Source organism: Salvelinus fontinalis, chromosome 32, assembly GCF_029448725.1.
Source record: "Salvelinus fontinalis isolate EN_2023a chromosome 32, ASM2944872v1, whole genome shotgun sequence".
NCBI classification, from domain to species: domain Eukaryota; kingdom Metazoa; phylum Chordata; class Actinopteri; order Salmoniformes; family Salmonidae; genus Salvelinus; species Salvelinus fontinalis.
The window spans coordinates 43,506,924-43,529,638 of record NC_074696.1 but is presented as its reverse complement, the minus strand read 5'-3'; the positions used below and the strand labels follow the sequence as shown (position 1 = coordinate 43,529,638).

The 22,715-nt window shown below is 42.4% G+C and overlaps 1 protein-coding gene and 1 pseudogene across 1 annotated transcript; one reads left to right on the top strand and one right to left on the bottom strand.

The window, feature by feature from the left end:
• Positions 1–14,727: 14,727 nt before the first annotated feature.
• LOC129830569 (protein S100-A1-like) lies at positions 14,728–16,558 on the bottom strand (annotated as a pseudogene).
• A 4,227-nt stretch (positions 16,559–20,785) lies between these two features.
• LOC129831415 (protein S100-A1-like) lies at positions 20,786–22,715 on the top strand. Its single transcript, XM_055894792.1, has 3 exons — positions 20,786–20,893; positions 21,881–22,046; positions 22,463–22,715. The coding sequence occupies exons 2-3, from the start codon at positions 21,906–21,908 to the stop codon at positions 22,619–22,621; spliced, it is 300 nt and encodes a 99-aa protein (XP_055750767.1). The 5' UTR covers positions 20,786–20,893; positions 21,881–21,905; the 3' UTR covers positions 22,622–22,715.

Genomic DNA, 22,715 nt, shown 5'->3' with positions numbered 1-22,715 from the left:
TGCAACCGGTCAGGATGCTCTCGATGGTGCAGCTGTAGAATTTTTTGAGGATCTGGGGAACCGTGCCAAATCTTTTGTCTCCTGAGGGGGAGACTGAAAAGAGGGCACAACTGTCTTGGTGTGTTTGGACCATGATAGTTCGTTGGTGATGTAGTTCGTTGGTGACTCCAAGGAACTTGAAACTCTCGACCCGCTCCACTACAGCCTCATTGATGTTAATGGGTGTCACGATCGTTACAAGGAGTGGACCAAGATGCAGCGTGGTATGTTTCCATCCTTTAATATTGGAAATGAAAACTTCAAAGAACAAAACAACAAAATGAACAAACGAAACGTGAAGCTATAAATAATGCTCACAGGCAACTAAACATAGACAAGATCCCACGAAACACAAAGAAGAAATGGCTGCCTAAATATGATCCCCAATCAGAGACAACAATAAACAGCTGCCTCTGAGCATTTCATGGCTACCGACGTGAGTGCTACGGGCCGGTAATCATTTAGGCAGGTCACCTTCGCTTCCTTGGGCACAGGGACTATGGTGGTATGCTTGAAACATGTAGGTGTTACAGACTCAGTCAGGGAGAGGTTGAAAATGTCAGTGAAGACACTTGCCAGTTGGTCCGCGCATGCCTTGAGTACACGTCCTGTTAATCCATCTGGCCCCGCGGCTTTGTGAATGTTGACCTGTTTAAAGGTCTTGCTCACATCGGCTACCGAGAGCATGCAGCGCCATTGAGGACTTTCACCATTTTGAAGTAGTCAACTGGGTGGGACTTCCTATTAATTAAAGGGATACTGCGAGGTTTCCTAGCTCCAACAGTGCAGTATAATCTAACAATTCACAACAATACACACAATTCTAAAAGTAAAAGAATGGAATTAAGAAATATATAAATATTAGATCGAGCAATGTCGGTGTGGCATTGACTAAAATACAGTAGAAAAGAATAGAGTATATACATATGAGATGAGTAAAGCAGTATGCAAACCTTATTAAAGTGACTAGTGTTCCATTATTAAAGTGGCCAAGTCTATGTATACAGGGCAGCAGCCTCTAAGGTGCAGGGTTGCGTAACCGGGTGGAAGCTGACTAGTGATGGCTATTAAACAGTCTGATGGCCTTGAGATAGAAGCTGTTTCTGTCCCAGCTTTGATGAACCTGTACTGATCTCGCATTCTGGATGATAGCAGGGTGAACAGGCTGTGGCTTACGTTGTTTGATATCCTTGATGATCTTTTTGGTCTTCCTGTGACACCGGGTGCTGTAGGTGTCCTGAAGGGCAAGTAGTTTGCCCCCGGTGATGCGTTGGGCAGACCGCACCACCCTCTGGAGAGCCCTGCGGTATCACCATACCAGGCGGTGATACAGCCGACAGGATGTTCACAGTTGTGCATCTGTAAAAATTTGTGAGGGTTTTAGGGGCCAAACCAAAAGCAGCGGAGTATACCCTCTAACTACTCCAAAACTGGGTGGTTGGTCATTTATAGTCTTACAAAGCTATACATAGTAACTCATATTTTATTATTCCTTAATTTCACTGATAATCCTAAGAAAAGAGATTCTATCCACTACCTTATTCTTTCCCGTTGTCCCATAGAGATCGCAACGTTGTATCTGTGTAAATGGCGCTGCTTTTGTGCTCACAGACGACATAATGGGACAGATACCATGATTTGGCTGATTTTGACTGAATGTCAGAACGCCACACCTCTAGCTAGGGCTAGGCTATACTTTTATAGGAAACAGCTTTATTAATCTACTAGTAGGTATTACCAGTGCAACAATTTGATCTCAACTACCCTTATAGTAGCCTACAAGGAAATGGTTTCACAGCATGATGTTATTACATATTAATTAGCCTACTAGCTAGTACATATTTTATTCACAAAACCTTTCATTCCTTATAAATTCCTTAATCCACAAAACCTATTCACAAAGAAAACACAAACAAATGAAAATTAAACAGCCATTTATTAATGTAGAATCTACAGTATATTATAATACCGTAAGCCTCTCAACTGCGGTTGATTTGGCGCTGATTTTCTTAATTTTAGGCTTAAAGGAAGCACGTCCTCTTGTGTTTTGTATTTTTTATTTATTTTCCTGGTTTTTGTGTTTTGGAATGTCCGGTATCCCTGGGATACCATGCTGTCACAATATAAATTATGTAAGCACTTGTAGCCCAATTATGATTCTGTAGAATCAATTGCGCATTGACTGGACATTCCAAATTACCAATACAATTATGCATCACATTAGTAATATTAATATGCAACATGCAGCAATCCAAGGTATACTATCAACAGTGCTGCTGCGCTTATAGCACCCTATTCCCTGTGCATAACATTTTCAAATGCAGATCTCATGGCTCACTGCCCTGTTTTCCCCAACTCTTAAACTAACCCTCAAAGCTTTTCAAATAATGCTGTTAAATAAAGCAAGGTACAGTACATAATGAGTCAAACAAGCACTAGGCCTAAACATAGGCAACAAACGTGAGCTGGTAGATTAGTCAGCCCACCTTGGAGAGGTGAAATGTACATCCCACTCCTAGTTTGGATGTGCGTCCTGCGCATCAGACATGCTGGGCCAGCCCTAGCCTACAGGACTACTGTTTTTTTAATAGATATAGATAACATTGGTTCATGGTAGGCCTATCAAAACATAGAATTTTAAAGAGAAAGCATGCGCCATGATCCAACAGGAAATAGGCCAATGGGAGTTTTTTTTTTTATGCACTGGAGTTGAGAATATTACCAGTATATCCAGACACATTTTGATTTGCAGGATGGGGGAATTGCATTGCAATCATGCATCACAATAGTAGGCCTAACTCTATTTCTATTGTAGAATGCGTTTTTTGATAGATATGGATAACATGGGTTCATGGTTGGCCTATCAAAACACACTCCACCAAGTCAGTGACACACGAGGCAGCAAGCGGCCATTTCGCACATCTTGCTGACTTAAGTAATGGTCATGAAAGCAAGTGCCATGATCCAAAGGGAAATATGGGATTTTTTTTACATTCCTCCAGAGATGATAACATTGGTAGCCTATCCAGATACCAAAAATCTGAACAGATACATATTTGATTTACAGGAGGGGGGAATTGCAATGAATCAAATGATTAATTTCAAATTATTTACCGCTCAGAAGAGCAGGATGCACTAGTGTAATGTAATACACTGTACAAAGCATATGGAAGCAGGCATTTTCCACTATAGAACACAGTTGCACTTGCAAGGGATCCAATCAGGGTGATGTACTCCTTGAAGTCCACAGAACCATTAGTGTCCTGGTCCAGCATTGTCATCATTCTGCTTATGTCAATATAATATAGGACCACAAGGAAGACAAAACATTAGAATCTCTGTATTTTGTTGTCATTCACACTTAATGACTGACACTCCACACAACATACAACCAATACAGTCAAACACCCTTCTGCTCATGTCAAGAGAATGTGGGCATGGGATATAAGATCACTAGGAAGACACAATACATTAGGATTTCTGTATTTAATTGTTATTCGCACTGAAAGGCTGAGACACCATGCAATATAGAATCAGTCAAAGTTCAATAAAACTTTTTTTCAATTGTATTCTTTATTAAAATCATGACACACTTAAACGCTTTTACTGCAGTGGGCTAAAGCAGGGTCATACAGAGTCTTTCTTGGTAGTCTTAAACAAATCTACCTAAGTATGCACCTCACAGACATGGTTATGGGCTGAAAAAAAGAAGTCACCTGTACCATGTCAGATATAGAGTTGAAATGTATTCAATTTTGAGTTTGCATCACAATATTACACTTTATATACCAAAACCGTTTGCCATAGAAACACCAGATTTTCAGCTGTTTAAAAAAAGTGTTATAAAAGTTTATTAATTAGGAAATTATGCAAAATATTAATAACATTGCACCCATGAAGCCACTAGCCATTTGGCTGCAGGAAAGGGCTACAGTGATGCTACTGAGCTTTTGTATAATTTCAGCCAGTAGTTTTGAAAATAGTGCTCACTGGCCAAAATGGCCCCCAAAAATGTTGCACAATTGTGTGCTATGTCAAACCAAATCAAATTGTATTGGTCACATACACACTATTAGCAGATGTTATTGCGGGTGTAGTTAAATGCTTGTGCCCTAACCCATCTGGACAAAAGGAATACCTATGTGAGAATGTTGTTCATCAACTACAGCTCAGCATTTAACACCATAGTACCCTCCAAACTCGCCATCAAGCCCTGGGTCTCGACCCCGCCCTGTGCAACTGGGTCCTGGTGGTGAGGGTAGGTAACAACATCTCCACCTCGCTGATCCTCATCACTGGGGCCAAACAAAGGTTAATTCTCAGCCCTCTCCTGTACTCCCTGTTCACCCACGACTGCGTGGCCATGCACACCTCCAACTCAATCATCAAGTTTGCAAACGACACTACAGTGGTAGGCTTGATTACCAACAACGACGAGACGGCCTACAGGGAGGAGGTGAGGGCCCTCGGAGTGTGGTGTCGTCAGGAAAATAACCTCACACTCAACGTCAACAAAACAAAGGAGATGATCGTGGACTTCAGGAAACAGCCGAGGGAGCACCCCCTATCCACTTCGACGGGACAGTAGTGGAGAGGGTAGAAAGTTTTAAGTGCCTCGGTGTACACATCACGGACAAACTGAAATGGTCCAACCACATAGACAGCGTGGTGAAGAAGGCTCAGGAGGCTGAAGAAATTCGGCTTGTCACCAAAAACACTCACAAACTTTTACAGGTGCACAATAGAGAGCATCCAGTCGGGCTGTATTACCGCCTGGTACTGCAACTGCTCCGCCCATAACCGTGAGGCTCTCCAGAGGGTAGTGAGGTCTGCACAACGCATCACCGGGGGCAAACTACCTGCCCTCCAAGACACCGACAGCACCCGATGTCACAGGAAGGCCAAAAAGATCATCAAGGACAACAACCACCCAAGCCACTGCCTGTTCACCCCGCTATCATCCAGAAGGCGAGGTCAGTACAAAAGTTGGGACCGAGGGACTGAAAAACAGCTTTTATCTCAAGGCCATCAGAATGTTAAATAGCCATCACGAACACTTAGAGGCTGCTGCCTATTTACATAGACTTGAAATCACTGGCCACTTTAATAAATGGAACACTAGTCACTTTAATAATGTGTACATACAGTTGAAGTCGGAAGTTTACATACACTTAGGATGGAGTCATTAAAACTCGTTTTTCAACCACTCCACAAATTTCTTGTTAAAACTTCTTATGGCTTGGGGGCAGTATTTCGACTTCTGGATGAGAAGCATGCCCAAAGTAAACTGCCTGTTACTCAGGCCTAGAAGCTAGGATATGCATATAATTGGTAGATTTGGATAGAAAACACTCTAAAGTTTCCAAAACTGTTAAACTAATGTCTGTGAGTATAACAGAACTGATATGGCAGCGGAAAACCTGAGGAAAATCCATCCAGGAAGTGGGATTTTTTTGATGTGGGTATTTTCAATTGAATGCCTATAGAGTATCTAATGGGTTAGGACCCAGATTGCAGTTCCTATGGCTTCCACTAGATGTCAACAGTCTTTATACATTGTTTCAGGCTTGTTTTCTGAAAAATGAAGAAGAATGAGACCCTTTTTGTCAGTGGACTGAGGAAGAATGCAGAGCTGGTTTGCGCACGTGACCGACTGCGTGCCCTTTGTTGTTTTTCCTTTCTATTGAATACGCTATTGTCCAGTTGAAATATTATCGATTATTTAGACAGTTGACAACCTGAGGATTAATTATAAACATCGTTTGACATGTTTCGACGAACTTTACCTGTACTATTAGGATGTATTCGACTTCATGTTTTGACCGCCTTTGAGCCAGTGGATTACTGAACAAAACGCGCCAAACAAAACAGAGTTTTTGGGATATAAAGAGGGACTATCGAACAAAACAAACATTTATTGTTTAGCTGGAACTCTTGTGAGTGCAACCAAATGAAGATCTTCAAAGGTAAGTGATTAATTTTATAGCTATTTCTGACTTTTGTAATTCCTTTACTTGGTTGTAAAATGATTGTATGCTTTTGTAAGCGGGGCGCTGTCCTCAGATAATTGCATGGTATGCTTTTGCCGTAAAACCTTTTTGAAATCTGACAAAGCCAAATCCATATATTTATATATTCTTAATTCCATTCCTTTACTTAGATTTGTGTGTATTGGGTATATGTTGTGTAATTATTAGATATTACTTGTTAGATATTACTGCACTGTTTGAGATAGAAGCACAAGCATTTCTGTCAAACCCTGATCTGTTTCACCTGTGTTGTGCTTATCTCCACCCCCCTCCAGGTGTCGCCCATCTTCCCCTTTATCCCCAGTGTATTTATACCTGTGTTCTCTGTTTGTCTGTTGCCAGTTTGTTTTGATCATCAAGCCTACCCGCGTTTTTTCTCTTGCTCCTGTCTGTTTCTAGTTCCTGTTTTCTAGTTTTCCCGGTTTTGACCATTCTTCCCGGTTTAGACCCTGACCCTGAGACTACCTGCCGTTCTCTATCTTTTGGACTCTAATCTGGATTACCGACCTCTGCCTGCCCTTGACCTGTCATCTTGCCTGCCCCCTGTTCTAGTAATACACGTTTGTTACTTCTACACTGTCTTCATCTGGGTCTTCCCTAAAACGTGATAATTAATTCTACAGCCGCAATAACATCTGCTAAACATGTGTATGTGACCAATATTATTTTATTTTATTTTATTTTATTAGGCTTGGCTTGCAGTCGGCGGTCCAATTCATCCCAAAGGTGTTCGATGGGGTTGAGGTCAGCCTCTGTGCAGGCAGGTCAAGTTCTTCTACACCGATCTCAACAAACCATTTCTGTATGGACTTCGTTTTGTGCGCGAGGGCATTGTCATGCTAAAACAGGAAAGGGCCTTCCCCAAACTGTTGCCACAAAGTTGGAAGCACTGTACTGTCTAGAATGTAATTGTATGCTGTAGCGTTAAGATTTCCCTTCACTCACCTAGCCCGAACCATGAAAAACAGCCCCAGACCATTATTCCTCCTCCACCAAACTTTACAGTTGGCACTATGCATTGGGCCAGGTAACGTTCTGGCATCCGCCAAACCCAGATTCGTGCATCGGACTGCCATATGGTGAAGCGTGATTCATCACTCCAGAGAACGCATTTCCACTGCTCCAGAGTCCAAAAGCGGCAAGCTTTACACCACTCCAACTGACACTTGGCATTTCGCATGGTGATCTTAGGCTTGTGTGCATGGAAACCCATTTCATTAAGCTCCTGACAAACAGTTATTGTACTGATGTTGCTTCCAAAGGCAGTTTGGAACTCAGTAGTGAGTGTTGCAGCCGAGGACAGACCATTTTTACACGCTACACCCTTCAGCACTCTGCAGTCCCATTCTGCGAGCTTGTGTGGGCAACCACTTCGCGGCTTAGCCGCTGTTGCTTCTAGACATTTCCACTTCACAATTACAGCCCTTACAGTTGACCGGGGCAGCTCTAACAGGGCAGAAATTTGATGAACTGACTTGTTGGAAAGGTGGCATCCTAAACTCAGCAAAAGAAGAAACTTCGTTTTTTCAGGACCCTGTCTTTCAAAGATAATTCATAAAAATCCAAATAACTTCATTGTAAAGGGTTTAAACACTGTTTCCCGTGCTTGTTCAATGAACCATAAACAATTGATGAACATGCACCTGTGGAACAGTAGTTAAGACACTAACACTAACAGCTGAACGACGGCAATTAAGGTCACAGTTATGAAAACACTAAAGAGGCCTTTCTACTGACTCTGAAAAAAAACACCCAAAGAAAGATGCCCAAGGTCCCTGCTCATCTGCGTGAACGTGCCTTAGGCATGCTGCAATTTATTGCTCTGTCCATACTGTGAGACGCCTAAGACAGCGCTACAGGGAGACAGGATGGACAACTGATCATCCTCGCAGTGGCAGACCATGTGTAACAACACCTGCAGAGGATCGGTACATCCAAACATCACACCTGCGGGACAGGTACAGGATGGCAACAGCAACTGCTCGAGTTCCACCAGGAACGCACAATCCCTCCATCAGTGCTCAGACTGTCCACAATAGGGTTAGAGAGGCTGGACTGAGGGCTTGTAGGCCTGTTATAAGGCAGGTCTTCACCAGACATCACCGGAAACAACGTCGCATATGGGCACAAAACCACCGTCGCTGGACCAGACAGGACTGGCAAAAGTGCTCTTTACTTTTTGTCTCACCAGGGTGATGGTCGGATTCGCGTTTATCGTCGAAGGAATGAGCGTTACACTGAGGACAGTACTTTAGAGCGGGATCGATTTGGAGGTGGAGGGACCGTCATGGTCTGGGGCGGTGTGTCACAGCATCATCGGACTGAGCTTGTTGTCATTGCAGGCAATCTCAACGCTGTGCGTTACAGAGAAGACATCCTCCTCTCTCGTGGTACCCTTCCTGCAGGCTCATGCTGACATGACCTTCCAGCATGACAATGCCACCAGCCATACTGCTTGTTCTGTGCTTGATTTCCTGCAAGACAGGATTGTCAGTGTTCTGCCATGGCCAGCGAAGAGCCCGGATCTCAATCCCATTGAGCACGTCTGGGACCTGTTGGATCGGAAGTTGAGGGCTAGGGCCATTCCCCCCAGAAATGTCCGGGAACGTCCAGGTGCCTTGGTGGAGAGCGTGGGGTAACATCTCAAGGCAAGTACTGGCAAATCTGGTGCAGTCCATGAGGAGGAGATGCACTGCAGTACTTAATGCAGCTGGTGGCCACACCAGATACTGACTGTTACTTTTGATTTTGACCCCCCCTTTTGTTCAGGGACACATTATTCTATTTCTGTTAGTCACATGTCTATGTCTAAGTTTATGTCTCAGTTGTTGAATCTTGTTATGTTCATACAAATATTTACACATGTTAAGTTTGCTGAAAATAAACACAGTTGACAGTGAGAGTCTTTTCTTTTTTTCTGAGTTTATAGCGGTGCCACGTTGAAAGTCGCTGGGCTCTTCACTAAGGCCAGTCTACTCCCAATGTTTGTCTATGGAGATTGATGGCTGTGTGCTCGTTTTTATACACCTGTCAGCAACTGATGTGGCTGAAATAGCCGAATTAACTCATTTGAAGATGTTGTCCACATACTTTTCTATATATAGTGCATGTGACCAATGACCCATGCTCTCTAGTGTACAAAATGGAATATACAAAAGACAAACTATAGACAACACAACAACCACACAAGTAGGCAAAAATGGCTCCTGCAAACACACAGTCCTACTAGCCTATACCCACAGTTTGACTCATAATACCCATACAACCTAGTGGTCAAACAAGGAAATGGTTCCAATCACTTTTTTACCATGAATTTTTCCCATAGGGGGTTTTAGAAACACTTAAAATAAGAGCTGTGTTTTGTGTAGGCTTTTGTTTAGGGTATTATGACACCTCCACTGTGGGGCTCTATACTGTAGGTCTATAATATTTGTATGATTAGCACTGTCAAATTTGGCTTTGCAATGAGTGACATGGAATTGACATGTTAGTACAAATATATTGTCACTCAGGCTAGTTGATTGCAGTTAGTAATAGACCAATATAGTGTAGCGAATATGGGGGTTATCCCCAACGGGTCCAGTGACTGTCAAGCAAACATCTAATCGTTACACCAAGAGGTACAAATCTCTTGATAGGTGTTGGATTAATGTTGCCAAATTACCCCCTTCCTTCGGGACGGCGTGTCCCCATGCTTCTCTATACCAATTCACTCATGTGTACATGCCTCTCCAATGGCCTCACGGGCGCCATCCCACTTCTGACACCAATGTAGTGAATTCGGGGGTAGCTCCGACCGGGACTCGAACCCGGGTCCAGCGACGGTCAAGCTAGAGAATAAGTGACCTTGGTTTACTACAGACTATTTTGATCCTGTATCCTGCTGTTTTACCACAGCATATTGGTAAGCACATGATGGCGCCGGAGGGTATGGCTGAAACTTATCGGCTCTTAACTAACCATGCTATTTTGTTCGTTTTTTCATATTGTTCGTAACTTGTTTTGTACATAATGTTGCTGCTACCATCTCTGATGACGGAAAAGAGCTTCCGGACACCAGAACTGCGATTACTCACCTCAGATTAGACAAAGAGTTTTTCTTCAGTGAGTCGGATGGGAGGGATTTACTACCGACCAGGCCCAGATCCCCGTCATTTGCTGGAGAAGGAAACTGAGATTTTGCTGAAAAAGATCAGGGTTCCTTATAAGGATCAGGCGACGAGTGGCTAATCTGCCTTTGCCTTCCATCCTGCTAGCTAACGTTCAATCGCTGGAAAATAAATGGGACGAACTGAAAGCACGTACAGTATATTCTAACAACGGGACATTAAAAACTGTAATACCTTATGTTTCACAGAGTCATGGCTGAACGACGACATTAAGAACATACAGCTGGTGGGTTATACACTCTATCGGCAGGATAGAACAGCAGCCTCTGGTAAGACACAGGGCGTATATGTATATATGCATATATGTGAACAACAGCTGGTGCATGATATCTAAGGAAGTCTCAAGGTTTTGCTTTCCTGAGGTAGAGTATCTCATGATAAGCTGTAGACCACACTATTTACCTAGAGATAGTAGCTGTCTACATACCACCACAGACCTATGCTGGCAGTAAAACCGCACTCGATGAGCTGTATACCGACATAAGCAAATAGGAAAATGCTCATCCAAAGGCGGTGCTCCTAGTGGCCTGGGACTTTAATGCAAGGAAACTTAAATCAGTTTTACCACATTTCTATCAGCATGTTAAATGTGCAACCAGAGGGGAACAATTCTAGACCACATTTACTCCACACACAGAGACGCGTACAAAGCTCTCCCTCGCCCTCCATTTGGCAAATCTGACAATAAATCTATCCTCCGGATTCCTGCCTACAAGCAAAAATGTAAGCAGGAAGCACCAGTGACTCGGTCTATAAAAAAGTGGTCAGATGAAGCAAATGCTAAACTACAGGACTGTTTTGCATCTCAGTGACTTGGAATATGTTCCAGGATTCTTCCGATGGCTTTGAGGAGTACACCACATCAGTCACTGGCTTTATCAATAAGTGCATTGAGGACGTCTGCCCCACAGCGACAGTATGTACATACCCCAACTAGACGCCATGGATTACAAGCAACATTAGCACTAAGTTAAAGGGTAAAGCTGCCACTTTCACGTAGCGGGACTCTAACCAGGAAGCTTATACGAAATCCCGCTATGCCCTCTGACGAACCATCAAACAGGCAACGCGTCAATACAGATGTAAGGGTCCTGTGTGTAGCTGGTGTAGAGAGTCCGGCGCAGGACAGCAGATATGAGTAATCAACGTACTTTACTCAAAAAGACAAACCTTTTTTTTGTCAAATCACGAGCCCACAAAGACGGACCGTATTACAATAAACAATCACTCACAAACACAACATGGGGAACAGCGGGTTAAATAATAAACAAGTAATTGGTTGAGTGAAGCCAGGTGTGATAAGACAAAGACAGAACAAATGGAAAATGAAAAGTGGATCGGCGGTGGCTAGAAAGCCGGTGACGTCGACCGCCGAACACCGCCCGAACAAGGAGAGGGACCGACTTCGGCGGAAGTCGTGACAACAGGACTATGATCGACTTGTACTAAACCGGCTCTGACGCTCGTCAGATGTATCAGGGCTTGCAAACTATTACAGACTATAAAGGGAAGCACAGCCGAGGGCTGCCCAGTGACACGAGCCTGCCAGACGAGGTAAATAACTTCTATGCACGCTTCGAGGCAAGAAATACTGAAACATGCATGAGAGCATCAGCTGTTCCGGACTACTGTGTGATCAAGCTCTCCGCAGCCGATATTAGTAAGACCTTTAAACAGGTCAACATTCACAAGGCCGCAGGGCCAGACGGATAACCAGGATGTGTACTCCGAGCATGTGCTGACCAACTGGCAAGTGTCTTCACTGACATTTTAACCTCTCCCTGTCTGAGTCTGTAACACCAACATGTTTCAAGCAGCCCACCATAGTCCCTGTGCCCAAGAAAAACAAGGTAACCTGCCTAAATGACTAAAGACCCGTAGCACTCATGTCTGGATCCATGAAATGTTTTGAAAGGCTAGTCATGGCTCACATCAACACCATTATCCCAGAAACCCTAGACCCACTCCAATTTGTATACCGCACCAACAGATCCACAGATGATGCAATCTCTATTGCACTCCACACTGCGCTTTCACACTTGGACAAAAGGAACACTTATGTGAGAATGCTATTCATTGACTACAGCTCAGCGTTTAACACCATAGTGCCCTCAAAGCTCATCACTAAGCTAAGGACCCTAGGACTAAACACCTCCCTCTGCAACTGGATCCTGGACTTCCTGACGGGCCACCCCCAGGTGGTAAGGGTAGGTAGCAACACATATGCCACACTGATCCTCAACACTGGAGCTCCCCAGGGGTGCGTGCTCAGTCCCCTCCTGTACCCCCTGTTCACTCATGACTGTATGGCCAGGCACGACTCCAACACCATCGTTAAGTTTGTTGATGACACAACAGTGTTAAGCTTGATCACCGACAATGATGAGACAGCCTATAGGGAGAAGGTCAGAGACCTGACCGTGTGATACATGGACAACAACCTGTCCAGCAACTTGATCAAAACAGGTTCGTTGGCGTGCACATCACCAACAAACTAACATGGTCCAAGCACACCAAGACAGTCATGAAGAGGGCACGACAAAACCTATTCCCCTTCAGGAGACTGAAAAGATTTGGCATGGGTCCCAGATCCTCAAAAGGTTTTACCGCTGTACCATCGAGAGCATCCTGACAGGTTGCATCCCTGCCTGGTATGGCAACTGCTCGGCCTCCGACCGCAAGGCACTACAGAGGGTAGCTCTTCCGGCCCAGTACATCACGGTGCCAAGCTTCTTGCCATCCAGGACCTCTAAACCAGGTGGTGTCAGAGGAAGGCCCTAAAAATTGTCAAAGACTCCAGCCACCCTAGATATAGACTGTTCTCTCTGCTACCGCACGGCAAGCGGTACCGGGGCGTCAATTCTAGGTCCAAGAGGCTTCTATTAAACAGCTTCTACCCCCAAGCCATAAGACTCCTGAACAGCTAATCAAATGGCAAACTGGACTATTTGCATTGTCCCCCACCCACCACCCTCTTCTACGCTGCTGCTACTCTGTTATCTATGCATAGTCACCTACATGTACGTATTACCTCAATTCCCGCCGCAATTGACTCTGTACTAGTACCCCCTGTATATAGCCCCGCTATTGTTATTTACTGCTGCTCTTTAATTATTTGTTATTATCTTTTTATTTTTGGGGTGTTTTCTTAAAACTGCATTGTTGGTTAAGGGCTTGTAAGTAAACATTTCACTGTAAGATCTACACCTGTTGTATTCAGCGCATGTGACAAATACAATTTGATTTCACATTTGATTTAATTACCAGGCATGCACAACACAGTAAATGCATAGGTCTAAACTATAGCCTGTTTATATCTCAATTGCTCGGTTTAGCAGCATTCTTGGGGTCCTACTTTCTGACAAGAGAATCCATGTGGGTGTATTTGAGGACCAGTCTCATTATTGTTTAGTTGATTAGGATCCCTATTAGCTACTGCACATGCTGCAGCTTCTCTTCCTCGGGTCCACAAAAAACGTACAAATACATGACAAAGTACAGAACAGTTATAGACAATAACAATTACATTCAATTTAAAAATAAAATAAGTTACATATTGAAATGATACCAAGAGACAACAAATATGGTACAATTTACAAACAATTCATATGCATATTCTTATACACAGTACGGCTAAATTATATCTGTAGAAAGTGGAAAGGCACAGTGATACAATATGTTTTTGAAAGCTAAACATACTTTTTGACTTTTTATTGTAGAGTTATGCAACCCGTAGCTCTGTGTGTGTGTGTGTGTGTGTGTGTGTGCATTGACACCGGGAGGGAGGTATTTACCCAATCCCCTGGCTGTCAGTCCTTCCCAACCTGCTTGCACAAATAAGAGCACTTTTTCAACAAGCCTACTTGACAAACTTGTTGGCTAGTTAGTTACTCAATATCAGAAAATAATGTGCATGTTTTCCTGAAAATGTGAAACCTGTATATCTGATTTTGACTTAATATCAGAAAGCCACACATTTAGCTAGGGCTACAGATGTAGGATCTTAATTTGAGCCAGTTTGCTACAGCAGGAAAATAATCCTGCAGTAAGAGGAAATGTGAATTATGTGGATTTCGTAAGGGAAAAGCAAGTCTGAAATTTCTAAATGGAAATTAAACTTCAGAAGCCTCAAATATAGTATAGCCTCAAATACACTACAAGTTAAACATTTCCTGCATTGCAGCAACAGGGTGATCAAATTAAGATCCTACAAAACCTGCATTGCAGGAAAGTTCTCCAGCAACAGGGTGATCAAATTAAGATCCTGCCTCTGTAGGCTATACTTTTATTGTAAACAGTTTCAGTCATCTACCAGTATAACCAGTGCAACTATGTGAAATACATTTTTCTACAAACAAAAACCTTACTCACACAAAAAAGTCACAAAGTAAACACCCGAACCACCAAATTAAAATTAAACAGGCATTTATTATTGTGGCATGTAATGTAATACACAGTACAAAGCAGATGGAAGCAGGCAGGTCTTTACATCCAATCACATACTCTTCACCAGGGCACAGTTGCATGCGTAGGCAAGGGATCCAATCAGGGTAATGTACTCCTTGAAGTCCACGGAGCCGTCAGCATCCTGGTCCAGCATCGTCATCAGGTCATCCACTTTAGGACCACCCTTCTGCTCATGCCAATGTAATATAGGATCATTTACATTTTAGTCATTTAGCAGACACTCTTATCCGGAGCAACTTACAGGAGCAATTAGGGTTAAGTGCCTTGCTCAAGGGCACATCGACAGATTTTTCATGTAGTCGGATCACAAGTAAAGTAAGACAATACCTTAACATTTCTGTATTTAATTGTCATTCACACTGAATGGCTGAGACTCCATGCAATATAGAATCAGTCAAAGTTCAATCAAACAAAGAATTAAATAGTTTTTATTCAAATCACAACACACTTAAAGGGATACGTCAGGATTTTGGCATTGAAGCCCTTTATCTAGAACCCAGAGTTAGATGAACTCGTTGGCACAATTTCTATGTCTCTGCGTACAGTTTAACGGAACTGCTAGCATGCTAGTAGATACCATAGACTTCTAGTCATTGCGGTGATGCTAGTTAGAATTGGCTAGTGAAACTACCTCTAACTTCCTTCGTACTGGATGCAGAGACATAAAAATAATATCCATGAGTTAATCTGACACTGGGGAAGTAAATAAAGGGCTTAATTGCCAAAATCCTTAAGTATCTCTTTAACAACAAAAGGGGGCATTAGAATATCATTTACTATCTCATGAGGGGGCAGTTTCCCAGATACAGATTAAGCCTAGACCTAGATTTCAAATTAAAAAGTATGCTCAGTGGTAGCTAGCAAATCGCAACGGGCCAATGTGATATTCCATTAGCCATTGCTGGATAGGTACTGTTTGGCGTAGCAAAGATAATTTTCGACCAACCTAAACTCAATTCGGCCAAACTGTCAGAGTCCAGTTGGTTTGTTTGAATTTAGAAAATATTATAATGTTTTGCTCCATGAAGTAATCTAACAATGTGTACGCCACCATCTTTTCTTGTTCAAATCTTCTCTCATTGATTGAGACAGGTGAGTGTCATCGTAACACTTTGTGTCTCGATCAATGAGAGAAGATTTGAAAAAAGACAAGACGGTGGCGTACACATTGTTGGATTACTTCATGGAGCAAAACATTTACTTTAATAACGGAGCATTTTCTAAATTGAAACAGACCACCTGCAACTGGACACTGACATTTCTGAAGATACATGTTTGGCCGAGTCGAGAAAGATACTATCGCCAAGTTAAGGTTGGTTGAATATTCTCTGTGCTACGCCAAACAGTACCTATCCTCTCGCAGGACTGGGCACTCCAGTCCTCAGGGGCCTGATTGGTGTCACACTTTTTGCCCTAACTAACACACCTGACTCCAATAATCAACTAATCATGATCTTCAGTTAAAAAGGCAATTTGTTTAAATCAGGTGTGTTTGCTAGGGATAGGAGAAAAGTGTGACACCAATCAAGTCCCCGAGGACTGGAATTGCTCAGGCCTGCGAGCCTCACATTAGCCCGTTACAATCTGCTAGCTAGCTCAATGGATACTCTTCATTGAAAGTGCTTTTTAGTCCAGGACAATAGGCTTAATCTCTGTTCGGGAAACTGTCCCGAGGTGTTGCAATGACTCACGCCAGCGATGATGGGCAGCTCTGCCTTCATGAGGTTGGTTAGCTCTTTTTTTGTTGAGGGTCTTGGCATCTCCACTACCAGCGTGCTTGTGGAATGTCATGATGAGGGCTCCCAGGGAGGCTTCCAGAGGTGTGGGCTGTGCCATGGTGTCTGAGGGTGATGGGGATCCTGGCGGTAGAAACTATTATAAGTAATAGATAAGTAGCTTACAGGTGGAATGCCTTATGTTCTTTTATAGGAATGAAGAGGACTAAGTAAGTCAGCACTTACAAAACCAAGAATAGACATGTCAAATTGATAAGTTTACTCAGACCAATGATATCACACAAATTACTGACTTGAACTCTTGTTTAAATGTATGAACAGTTGGAGATATTCCAAGTATTTGGACACAGTAGTGTAGTGAATTACTGTACAGTAAAACCTTTGTTAATGATTCTTTCCAGTCACGCAACCGTACCTCATGTTGATTACTGTTCCAAATGACATTCATTCATCACGATTTCTAACCCAAAAGCATTTAAAAAATGGATTTGACAAGTTCCTGCTTTCTACCTTATTATCAAATTATATTGGTCACGTACACATACAGTATTTACAGATGTTATTGCAGGTGCTGCTAAATGCTTATGCTTCAAGCTACAACAGTGCAGTAATACCTTACAATACACGAAAATCCGAAAAATATAAGAAATATCCGAACGAGCAATGCTCTCTCTGCCGTCTCCTGAAGTCCACGATCAGTTCCTTCGTTTTGTTGATGTTGAAGGAGCAGTTATTTTCATGGCACTACTCCGCCAGGGCCCTCACCTCTTCCTTGTATTATCTTTTAAGATTTTCTAAGAGTGTATTCTGTTTCTTGTCGGTCTTACCTGTGTGTAGAATAGGAGAATCTGTCAGGTGCTGAGGGGGTGGAAAGAGAAGGAGCTTATATAGAAGAGCACCTGGCCTGTGACACTGTTATTTGTCACATAAATACAAGTATTTTTGGGGAGGCTTGCTTCGCCCTGGCGGCCAGGGGCCTAAGCAACCGCAAATGTCACTCAAGCCTGGAGCAGATTGAGAGGGAAAAGGGTGTAGGATGAAAATGTTTTTTTTATTAGGAAGTTGGGTGTTGTCGCTAGGTGACCCTCCTTATATGCACATGTCTTTTTTGGTCAGCAAATTATGTCTAACACGTGTATGCACACACACACACAAGAGAGAGAGAGAGAGGGAGAGTCTGGTTTGGGGGAAAAGAGGAAGCAAGACAGAGAAAAAGAAAGCAATGAAATGGGAGAGATAAAGAGAACGCTGACATTTCATCATGTTCCCCTTCTCGCTGCAGTTCCAAACAACCACATTTAAAACTTTATTTTAAATCTTTCACTTATAGTACAGTAATCTGTCATTAAAGATATTCCACTAGAGGGCATAAAAACACAACTTTTGGATGGTCCATTTCATCAATAAAAGTCATGTCCCACAATAAAACTGCTGGACCCCTCCATTAGGACCACTTTACCCATACTTTAGGACCACTTTACATGGTGCTATTTAACCATGCAGTGTTGTGGTGCAGCCAGATATACACTTCTGCTTTTCTCAAATGTATCTAAATGTACAGGAAAACATAAGAATCTATTTTAAATTATGTTCATGAGAGGTTTCCATTAGCTAACCCGCTAATGTACAAAATGTGCTGTAGGCTACACGTCAGACAGCGGAAAGATTTTTAGACAGTTGTGCAGGATTTCTTTTCTCCCCGATTTAGATATTTATGCTTTAATTTCTGACATTTTGGTAGTGTCACGGCCGTTTGAAAAAAGAGGACCAATGTGCAGCGTGGTGCGCGTACATGTTCCTTTATTTAGCCAAGACGCCGAACAAAACAATAAACACTACAAAACAAACCGTGAAGCTCAAGGCTATGTGCCCTAAACAAAGTCAACTTCCCACAAAGACAGGTGGAAAAAAGGGATACCTAAGTATGGTTCTCAATCAGAGACAACGATAGACAGCTGCCTCTGATTGAGAACCACACCCGGCCAAACACGAAGAAAATAGAAAACATAGAAATAAAGAAACTAGAATGCCCACCCTAGTCACAACCTGGCCTAACCAAAATAGAGAATAAAAGCCTCTATGGCAGGGGTGTCAAACTCATTCCACGGAGGGCCTAGTGTCTGCAGGTTTTTGGTTTTTCCTTTCAATAAAGCCCTAGACAACCAGGTGTGGGGAGTTCCTAACTAATTAGTGATGTTAATTCATCAATCAAGTACAAGGGAGGAGCGAAAACCCGCAGACACTCGGCCCCCCGTGGAATGAGTTTGACACCTGTGCTCTATGGCCAGGGCGTGACAGGTAGATTATTTGTTAGTCTTACTTGTCTATGATTAAATACATGCAGCTTCTCTTCTGTCTTTATGAGTTGCCCTAGAAGACTAAATAAACCCTTGCTCACCAGATTGTCACAAATAGATAGATAAAATGCTTCAAACGAGTTGACATCGGTACAGTTCTCTGTGATCTGTTTTTTTCATGAAGTTAAGACATTTATGGACTGGGGAGAAAATGTAACAACAGCAAAAACATTGTGGAAAAGATTTTCAGTGCAAAATTTCCAAATGACATCAGTTTGACCGGTTGCAAGGAAATAGAAAGCTGTGAAAATGACCCAACATGTTTCTGATAAGATTTCAGTTTGTATTGGATGCATATATCTGGTTGAATTGAAAAACGACCTGCTTTTATGATGCTGATCAAGATAGCACCCCTACTGACAGTATCTGACTGTGCTTTCGCATTCTCTCATATTTCTCCACTCGAGTAAAGATGTTGCCTACATTTTGTGTATAATTTTACTGCAAGAAATTATTCATATTAAGGCTATGTGAGAGGTGTTGGACCAACAGTCAGTGTCCAGATTTCAGTTTCCATTTAACGGATCTGAACAGTAGGCTACGGTTCCCTTGATGTGCCATAGGCCTATTTGAAGTCCCCGTCTTGTGACTGTCGAATTTGTATGGCGCCTCACAATCATCACACATAACATAGGCACTGCTATCATACTCTTTTACCACTTCACCAAATCATTAACAAACATTACTTTTCTGGCCCTCCCTCTTCAACTCCCCATTTCGCAGCTTTTCTTTTTTTGAATTAAACTCAGATAATGTCCTTTTTGCCTCTGTGGATGGCATTAACTTTTCCTTGGCTTGTTAGGCAGGCCTATAATTGGTATTATTTTGCTTCCTGACATCAAGAACCTATATACTAGGTGTTGTCAGAGGATGGCCCAAAAAATTGTTAAAGACTCCAGTCAACCAAGTCATAGACTGTTCTCTCTGTTACCGCACTGCAAGCCATACCAGAGCGCCAAGTCTAGGACCAAAAGACTCCTTAACAGCTCCTTAAAGCCATAAGACTGCTGAACAACTAAACTAATCAAATGGCCACCCGGACTATTTACATTGAACCCCCCCTCGCAGTTTATTATCTCTGCATAGTCACTTTACAAATTACCTCGATTAACCTGTACCCCGCACATTGACTCTGTCACGACTTCCGCCGAAGTTGGTCCCTCTCCTTGTTCGGGCGTCGTTCGGAGGTCGAAGTCACCGACTTTCTAGCCATCGCTGATCCTCTTTTCATTTTCCTTTGGTTTTGTCTTGTATCACACCTGGTTCCAATCCCATCAATTATATGTTGTGTATTTAATCCTCTGTTCCCCCTCATGTCCTTGTCTGTGATTGTTTGTTTGTAAGCTATGTGCAAGTTATGTTCTGGTGCGCGAAGGGTTTTGTACCCACTGGTATTATTTTGTATATTTTGGTTTTCGGAGTTTTAAAGCACTTATTAAACTGCTCGGTTATACCAAGTTCGATCTCCTGCGCCTGACTTCCCTGCCACCAGCACGCACCCTCTTACAGACTCGGTACCGGTACCCCTGTATATAGCCTCGTTATGTACATTTCTTGTCATTTTTTTAAAACTTGAGTTTATTTAGTAAATGTTTTAACTATTTATTGAACTGCATTGTTGGTTAAGGACTTGTAAGTAAGCATATCACGGTTGTATTCGGCGCATGTTGACATAAAATTGTATTTGATAATGATAGGCTTGTTTGAGAAAGCACTATTGTCATTACAATCGATTATCATTTACACTAGGCTGTCTATTTGTCTTTACCTCACTTTCAATGTTCACTATTCTCTTTTATAAGTGGGAGATTAATCAAATTTAGGGCTATTAATAATTTCTAAAATAAAAATTGGGCCTACTTGTCATGTAAATGAGTAGGTCACTTTAATTTAAAATACACAACGCGAACTATTCGTTGACTGTGTTTGCAAGGTTTACCAATGTGACCTACTATATTGTTCAATATATCATTACTTCACTCAAGGCAGCGCATAGGGTACAGGGCGGCGCCTGTCTATAAATTCTCAGACGCAATATTTTTCTCAGCTCTGCACGATTCAACTCTCCTCAATCGCCAACTCCACACTCGTGAACGGTAAGAATTCAGCATCTGATACGTATACTCTTGTTGTCCGACTGGTAGTAAAAAAAATGTCTACGAATGTAAAAGTCGCTTCAGAATAAATAGTTTGGTTAATCCTATCCGATCTCTTCCTCCAACTCTGGAACTAGTCAGCGGACTTGAAATACTTTAAGTCCTTCTTGGTTTTGTGCGATTGGCTTTGAAGTGCAGTCTTCTATGGGGTCGTTGTCATACTTTTCATCTGTAAATAAGTCAACATAAGTCACTTTTTACAGTCCATACTTACAGTAGTACCTTAAAGATTTTCAAACTTTATAGTTTCATAACTAAAAGAATCACATTTGTCGTAAGGACGAAAGAGCATGTCCAACATATAGAACCTAGAATGTTTGCTAAACAATTAGAGTTATAATTGTGTGCATTATACTTTTTTGGTCTAAAAGAATCTGAGTTTGTAATATTATATAACAATAAAGAAATTGACTGAAATACGGGTTAAGAGCTGACTGTGGCCTCTTTCGCGAGTGGTTTCTTTCCTTTTACCCTACTTTCCTCGGTTTTGGACGACATTTTTTCCCAGTTCAGTCATTTCCTCTCCTCTCATACCACACCCTTTTTTCATTGGCTCTCTCTTACGTTTCCCTTCTAATTCAACCAGGTAAAGTTAAATCACATGATCTGTGTGCTCTCTGTATCTGACTTGTGAATGTATTTTGTGTTCTGTATTTGAGAGACAAGAACTTAGTAGTGAAGCTGTGATCAACTTTTGTTGGTGATTTTATGGATTACTCATGTGAGCATTACTCATAGACTGGGCAGGGCACATGGTGCTGATTTCAAACACACATTCAGATTACAAAATTCCCTCATGAAATATAGTTCCTTTAGTCAACGTCTTGTACAGTATATGTTTTAAAAAATGATGCCAGAATAAAGATACATGTTAGTCACATGAATGCTTTGCTACCCTGTCATTCAAATCTTATTTCTCTCTCTCAGTGCAACTTAACTTAGACCTGCAACCATGCCATCAGAACTGGAACGCGCAATGGAGTCCATGATCACTGTGTTCCACAAGTATGCTGCTAAGGAGGGCAATGGCAACACTCTGAGCCGCCGTGAGCTAAGGGACCTGATGGAGAACGAGCTCTCTGGCTTCCTCAAGGTGGCCATCTCTACTATGCCTGTGTATCACATGGCACCATAAGGCTCTGGTCAAAAGTTGTGCACTATTTAGGCAATAGGATGCCGTTTGGGACGTACAGTATATTATCTCTATTACTATATACTATTTTGCTGTAGAAGCACTCCCTAATAATTTGGTACAGAAATCATGCACATTTATGATTAGGGTCTGGAGTTTTTCCTGATCACGTGACTTGACCAGGAAAAACTCAGGGGCCCAGGTCATAAGGCCCAGAGTTTTCCTTGGTCAGGTGGTCCGCAAAAAAAAAAATCTAACTACTTGTCATGTATCTGCCCAATAAAGAGTAGCGACGTCAACTGTTGTCCCCTAGTACTGTTTGTGAACTTACAGTATTTCCATGTAGTATTATTAAAACGTCCCTGTCTTTCTTTCAGTCTCAGAAGGACCCAGCCACAGTAGACAAGATCATGAAGGATCTGGACTCTAATGGTGATGGAGAGGTGAACTTTGAGGAGTTTGTTTCTCTCGTTGTGGGCCTGTCCATCGCCTGTGAACAGTGCTACCAGATGCACAAGAAGAAGATGGGGAAGTGAGGGATGAGAGGAGGAAGGGGCGTGGAGAAAAGAAGGGTTCTAATTTTCCACTTTTGTAATGATCACACTGTCCATTAAACACAAAGACCAAGGA

Excerpts from the sequence above, each read along its gene's own strand:
- LOC129831415 (XM_055894792.1), top strand. The coding sequence starts at position 21,906 with ATGCCATCAGAACTGGAACGCGCAATGGAGTCCATGATCACTGTGTTC. Across the intron at positions 22,047-22,462 it reads AGCTCTCTGGCTTCCTCAAG|TCTCAGAAGGACCCAGCCAC; the intron begins GTGGCCATCTCT and ends TCTTTCTTTCAG.